This window comes from Nanorana parkeri, unplaced genomic scaffold, assembly GCF_000935625.1.
Source record: "Nanorana parkeri isolate BGI_ZX_2015 unplaced genomic scaffold, ASM93562v1 scaffold307, whole genome shotgun sequence".
Lineage (NCBI taxonomy): Eukaryota > Metazoa > Chordata > Amphibia > Anura > Dicroglossidae > Nanorana > Nanorana parkeri.
Window position 1 is genome coordinate 282,582 of NW_017306575.1, and position 7,751 is coordinate 290,332.

Genomic DNA, 7,751 nt, shown 5'->3' on the forward strand with positions numbered 1-7,751 from the left:
TGATAGTAATAAATGTCAGCGTGATTGTCATATAGACTAATGTATTGCATGTCAGCGTGATTGTCATATAGACTAATGTATTGCAACAATCCCAATTAAAGCCCAATGTGAAGGGCAATCCAGTAAACACCGTGCTCAGAAATATTCCAGTGTTCCAAAAAAGTGACACTCTTCTCGTGGCGAACCCAAACCCTTTTTTTTTATCACCAGTGGTTCGAATATTTAGCACTGTGCATTATTTTTACATTATTGGGAGTGGTCACACTTTGAGCTCAGCAGTTTTATATTTCACCCATTACTAGGAGTCCTTAAGGTGCCCGTACACCTTACGATTATCGGACAAAACTTTTCGTCCAATGATCGAATAGTCGTACGATTTTCGTACAGCAGCCCCATCCTACCCCGATGATCGCAAGACTAATTTAGCCGTAATTAACGAAAAGCACTTGGACGAAATGCGGTAATTTATTTGCCGTATTTTCGTTAGCGCAAGCGCAGTGTAGATTTTACGACTTTTGACGGACGGAAACGCCAGCAACCTTACGACAATCGTACGATCTAGCAAAGTTTTCAAACATGCTTGACTGTCAAAAGTTGTACGATTGTACAGTACTATCGGTCAGACACTGCAATGCACACATACGATTATCGGACGAAAAGTCGATCGCATACGAAAATCGTCCGATAATCGTAAGGTGTATGGGCACCTTTAGCGTGGAATATTATTATATATAAAATACATTTTTACATGCAAATGTGCAAAAAATGTCCCCCCCCCATAGTTAAGCTTTAAAGTGGCACTGAACTCAGGAGTTAAATCTTAAAAATGCATTCAAGTACCTTAACTAATAACAAAACTGTATCTTATTTGTGTATCACTCGTCTGTAGATCCTCAAATCATCTCTGAATTGGTGCTGACACTGTCCTTCCTTCTGGAGGTTGGCTACTTTTGTTGCCCACAGTCCCTGTGTGTGTTGTAAAGTAGTCACTGCTCCAAGCTCACTCCCATGATGGACTGCAATCTCAGGTTTAATTTACTAATTTGTATTGAGATTGTAGTCCATTACAGGAGCGAGCTTGACGCACACACAGGGACCAAGGGGAACAAAAGTAGCCACCCTCCACAGGACAGTGTCAGCGCCAATATTCAATGTAACGAACAGTAAATTGACCTCAAGCTCTGTACAGACTATTGGGTGGTAATAAAAAAAAGAATCAGTAGGTGAAAAAATGTGACAACAAATGAGACACTACTCCAATGCAAGGAACAGGCTATTATTGGCAGTTACAGAAATCACGGCTAGAAATAATGCGCACCAAAGTACAAGGTAACAAGCAAATTCATTTCTGGTGATTAATGCAAATGCATTTCTGGTGATTAGAGTGAAAAGCTAATTACACATGTGTATAAAAAAGAAAAAAGGGTCTGTCTTTAGCAAGCAATCCGATTCTAAATAGCATTTATTATTGCATGTTAAATAACAACTGCAGGCATCTGGCTTCAGTTTTTTCATTCGGATGGTATATTTTTACAACAAGGGGAGCAAGTTCTAGCAACAAACTGCATTTAATATCTTGTAAACTATAGTGTAACAAGTCAACCTCTGGGATGAGTGCTTTACCTACCTGTTTAAATCATCTAAACACAGACGAAGAGTTTCATATGTAGTCAATGCGATTTCATATTTTCCTTGTTTCAGTCGCCCTAGCTGAAAATCTTTTTTATTCCCATGAATGATTGCTACCTTGAAATAGCCCCAAGTCTCCAGTTCATCTCTCCAGTTGTACAGCACAGACAAAGGTGACACAATTAGAAAAACCTAAAAAAAAAAAAAGGAACATTAAGAGTTTGATTAATTTAATCATTCTATAATTCTAAACTTCCACACAACCATGAACAACTTTTAAGCCAATCCTTCTGTATTGTAAATTACTATACCAGTCAAATTTAAGTATATGTAAACCCAACCACAAAAATCTCATATAAGCTTTGCCATGCCAATGTGATTTCCAAAATCATTTTGTATATTTTGAACTCTGCAGCTTTCACTAAAATAGTGCATGATGCTGCTGCCATTAAGGTCCTTGTTCAGGCACTTCCTGTTATAAAGAGAAAATGTTCTATCCTGTTTCCCACCTGTGCTCCAGTGTTGTCACCCTGTGACATAAGCTTCTGATGGAGACTACAATAGGGCATGCTAAGGCACACTGCACAAGCATGGTCCACTGTTGTCACCGTCAGACAACCTACCCTGAGAAATGCCATGCAGCCATTGCTGGAGTGCACGTAGATAGGAAGAGGCTGTAAAGCAGCTGCGGGAAATCGGGAGCACTGAGACGCAACAAAAGAAGAAAAAAGGTGACAACTGTTTAGGATACACAATACTTTAGTAAACTAAATGTCATTCAGTTAGGGTTTACATGTAATTTAAATTTCCAGGAAAACCGAAATTCGCTCCAATTAAATGAAATAGGCTGTACTCCTATGCGTGAAGACTACTCGAGAGATGAAAAAGGGACAGTCTATGTTGATAAAAACATTTGTTTTAATATGCAGTATATAAATGGGCTGTAAATAAGTAGCCATGTCTCTTAGGAAATAAATTAGGAAATAAAATGATGTGTACATCTTAAGGTGGCCATACACTTTACAACCATCGCAAGACTTTAGTCTTAGGCAGTTTAGGGTGTTTAGCATGCAGCAAATTCTCAAAGTAATTGTGGTTTTAGCACAAAATATGTTTTGTTAATTTGATGTGAGACTGGAACAGAATAGATTTATGGCTGTGTGAAAACATTTTCTCATCTGAATTAAAAAGTGAAATATAATAAAATACAGATGACCACTTCCTGCCACAGTAATCCAAACTGTACATTAGTTTGGTTATAAAGTTCCAATTCACTGTACTAACAACATAGATCTGTGATTTCACCTCTTTTGTTGGGCCTGTTTAAAAAAAAAAAAAGCACTGCTCAGATGGTATGACATTTTTAAAAACGAGAGAAGAAACTGAAAAAAATAAATCCAGTACATCACCAGGGCTGCGCTATCCACGTTCATCAATTGATCGAAAGTTTACTTACATTATCATTTTTTTCTATGATTGTTCATATGAATGGTTGCCCACTAATGTTCCATATTGTAAGACACAGCAAGGTAGGCATGACCTACAAGATGCCAGTGTAATCTACTCTATATATGGGTATACAATGTAGAATGTTAATGCTGATGAAAGAGTTACTTTCTGAAGGTCATAGAGTCGTGTCATGTCTCTCTGATCTACTTTTTTTCCCTAGCGCCCAGTTGCTACACAATGGTGCCAAGTCACATTACACAGGAACGGTCTACTGTTGTCACCATCAGAAAAACCCACCTTGCGTAATGCCATTGCTGGAAAGCATGCTTTTAGATAGGAAGTGGCTGCAAAGAAGCTACAGGAGGTACAATAAAGCATTTTTTTAAATGGCAGTAGTTTATGAAACAGTTTAGAAATAAAAAATGTCATTCAGTTACGGTTACATCTACTTTAGTGTGGGGGTCACTCCTCAGCTACAGAGTTGTTAAAGTACTGGTTGTTTATCTGGCTGAAGCAGTGATCTCTGGATATAGAGGAGATCACTGTGTCCTTCACTTGGGATGCTGGGTACTTTATTGTGGTAGTTAGGGATCTATCTACAAGATCAGAATGAAAGTGAAAAGTGAACCTGTGCTTTGCCCATGCAGAGCAAGCCAACATGTTTAGTTATAAGCTGAACCTGCTTAAACATACCTTATTTTAGCACCTCCACTGCTCTATATTAAAGCCTTATCAAAGTTATATAGTAAGATGCTGCAAAAAGCAAACATGCATTATACTATAATAACCAATCACTTATCATTAGCCAGCCTGCACTAAGCGGATAATTGCTATTAACCGTCAGTCATGTCTTAAAGGTCACTTGCTAATATGTGGTACTTTGATACATAACATAAATGTTTTGAAGACAGGAAACAGAATGGAACTGAATGGAACTAAACTAGGGGCTGACCCTACTTAAAGGACAAGTACAGGAAGACAAAACTTATAACCACACTGCTTAAAGCCGACATTAGACACTGCAGCTGTCACACTCTGACTCTATACTGAGAGCTGAGCGATCATATAACCGCTGATCACTCAGCTGTTGGTGTCTTCTTCCTTCAGCGAGCATTGACTTATCAATCACCCCTCCCCACGGTGATTCCCCCCTTCCCTTTCTGTTCCTCCTCCGCTTACCGGAGGGACAGAGAGGGGAGGGGGCATATATAGCGTTGGATCCTGATATTATTGCCAGAATTCTTATCGGCTGTGGCACTGCTCTGTGCTGTCAGTTTATAGTGGACATTAGCCCCCTATCTGCTAACTTTGGGTCACGGGAGTGACCCAAAAGAGAAGTAAAGCCAAGAAAAGTTTCAGCTTTACCTCTCTTTTAAAGAAACAAAAACAGATACAAAAAAGACAACATCCATAATATGCACACTCAACTTGAAAAATACCATAAATGCTATAGAATAGATACACATTGGAGGAGAAGCATTGCATATAATTTAATAAAGCTGGATTCATAGTTGATTTGAGACCTTCATGGAATATATTACTGCGTATGGCAAAACAAAATGGTACTTAATTATGGCATCAAAATGACAATGTACCATCTAAATTATAGCACATGCTGGGAAATGCGTATCATTTTATGCTGGATGGAAAAGTATATTTAATTCATTTGGAGAGTTGGAAAGAACATAAGTGGTTTAATGTATTTCATTAAAAATAGCTTGAGTGTTTAAAAGGATTAGCACTGAGAAGTAACAGACTAAACCATACAAGATACTCTGTATATATGACTGGAGAGAAAGGTTTACGGGACTGGATTGTGAAAATTAAACCATAGAAGGACACATTAGAAATATAGGGCACAGCATGGACCCTCCATGATTGGGCTCTCATTTATTATTCTACGCACAGTGTAAGGTAAATTGTGTGGGCTATAAGCTTATAACATTGTGGGGTGGTCTAAGGCTTCTGGGATTGTATATACAAAACAAATTGGAAAAAAAGTTAGATTTGTGTAGCTTGATGAGACATATTTGTCTAACATAAAATATGCATTAACCAGATTTCTTTTTATTCACAAGTGCCTTCTCAGGTGGTAACTCAAGAACAAGTACATTGATTAAAGTGAGCCTTATATAGTGCAGTGTTATTGAAAGTGCATCTTAACCCAAAAACTAAAATGTAATACATTGCAGCTTACCAATACTTAAATGTGGTAGCTGCATTAGTTTTTCTTTGCTTTATTTTCACCTGGTGATCCAGCCAGTACTACACTTCCTGCCTTGGGGTGTCACAACTCTATTGAGGAACAACGGCGCTACCCTTGGACAGCAGCACTGTCACCCCGTGGAGAGGGTAGTGTTAGATGCACTAGCAGATATAGATGGACTCAACTAACAAACTCAAGCCAAACTCCAGAAAACACTTTTTAAGTAGTTACAGTAATAGTTTTGTTTTACCTTAAAGGATAAAGGTTTTATATAAATGAATAAAAGCTGACCACTGTAAGCACCCCTGCCACTGTTAGACAGAGGGTTGAAACAAACCATTTGCCACAATTGATGGACAGCTTGGTCTGTTAAAGTGACACTCAGTAGTTAGCTACTGTAGCTACTTTACAACACACTCCGGGACCATGGGGAACAAAAGTAGCCCCCCTCCAGAAAGAAGGACAGTGTCAGCACCAATTCAGAGATGATTTGAGGATTAACAGACGAGTGATACACAAATATGATACATTTCTGTTACTAGTTGAGGTACTTTAATGTATTTTTAAGATTTAACTCCTGAGTTTAGTGTCACTTTAAAGGATGCGGAAAGAAAAACAGACAGTGGGAGAATCAAAAAGTGATACACTTGAAAGGTGAACTCCAGAATAAGCAAAAAATGTCTAACAACACTCAAGCACTCAAAGAGCCATTTGGACTCGTTTCTCACAGAAAAGAAAACACCGGGAGCCACAAAAGCCTTTTGACATCTATAATGAAGATAACATGGCATATATTGTTTTTTACCTTTATGCTATGTATAGCATGTATATAAGTACTGGACTCTGGGCTTAGTAACGCACTGGACTCTGGGCTTACCTGAGACCCCGCAGAGCCCACCTGAGAGTGACCCTGCAGAGCACACTATAGATCCTGCACAGCCCATCTGAGACTCTATGGTGGGCTCTGCGGGGCCTCAGGTGGACTTGTCGCCGGGGTCCCTTTTCCTGTACCTCCTCCCAACTCCTCTTACCTGCTGCTGCTGTGGCATGGAACCTCCCCTCCCTCCCCCGTCACCTCTGCCATGCCGCCCCTGGAACAGCTGATACTCATGTTAGAGGCTCCCGAGGCTGCACAGACCCCTCTCATGGGTACCGGCCGTACACACACTTCACCTCTCCCGCCGCCTGTTACTAGGGACACAGCCGGGAGAGGGAAGAGCCACATGTGGCTCCGGAGCCGCAGGTTGCTGACCCCTGATCTAGTGCAAATAGGTTAATTGGCACTTCAGTTTCAGAAACAAAGTACTAGTGCTATTTTTCTTATAGAGATATATACCTTATAACCTTTTGCTTTTGTAGTCTATGCTAAATGCAGAAAGAAACAAACAATAAAACAACGGAAAAATTGTCTCCTAAAGCATATATGTATTTCTGTATCAAAAGACCATATACCTGTGGGCTGTGACCACTGCATTCCAGAAAATGAACTCACTCAACAAGTGGGAGAGTTGAGAGGTCAAATCACAACAAGGCAGAAGAACAAGATGTGGCCATTTGGGGATTACTATAGAACGTGTAAAGGAAAGGCAATTAATAAACTTTTATGACTGCCCAATTATGAACAGGGAAATCAGGAACATTTGAGCTTATTTTGGCATCATTATTATATGAGCAGATATTTTGATGACCTCTCAAAGCAAAATTTTTACTTCAGTTTAATGGAACCATAACTAAACCAAATGGATTTAAGCAGAAGGAAAATTAACAATTTTTCATAAGCTTATAAACTGCACATTTTTTTTAATATAGATGTAATTCCTACAGTCTAATATCAGCTACACTGATCAAATCATCTTGTCAGATCAAGAACAAATACACATTCATTTCCTTCCCATACATAGCAACAATACCAGAGGTGTGCTCAGGGGAGACTTCATTTGTCAGGGCTCAGCCCCAAGGAATTTTCCTGCAGTGAAAGATTGATAAAGCATACAAGAAGCATGCTTAGAAATGAACAAGAACTAACTGCACTGACTCTGTTTAAAATAATCCAAATCTGAAGACTAAAGCAGAGGATCAGTGGTTTTCCTCCCTGTTATTTAGAAAGCATAAGCCTTAAAAGAAAACATACATTAAGACAAATGTCACCTCCAAACATAAAATATTAGGACAAGTCCAACTGGTATGTCTGCTCCAGAAGCTGCAAAAGTCATTGGTTACGGGCCTGAAATACCCCTTCATTACCAGGTCATTTTTCAGTTTTCTGTTTCAATCATTTTTACTGAACTTTAGAACAACAGAGGTCAAATATGTACATAAGAAACATGTGCCAAAAGTGCAATACAGTTCCTCATCATGTACAACATTTAGTATCCCCGTCATTCTTTATATGCAGACAGATATTTCCAAACCGGGATGACCTTTTTGGACCCAAAACCTAAAAAAAAAAAAAAAAGGAAAAAGTAGA

The 7,751-nt window shown here is 39.0% G+C and overlaps 1 protein-coding gene across 1 annotated transcript in view; it reads right to left on the bottom strand.

Annotated features, from left to right (window-relative positions):
* Positions 1-7,751, bottom strand: part of ERCC6L2 (ERCC excision repair 6 like 2) — a 97,998-nt gene that overhangs the window by 62,878 nt on the left and 27,369 nt on the right. Inside the window, exon 4 of the mRNA XM_018557865.1 lies at positions 1,628-1,821. Within this exon, the coding sequence (XP_018413367.1) occupies positions 1,628-1,821 (194 nt within the window). The remainder of the gene's footprint in view (positions 1-1,627; positions 1,822-7,751) is intronic.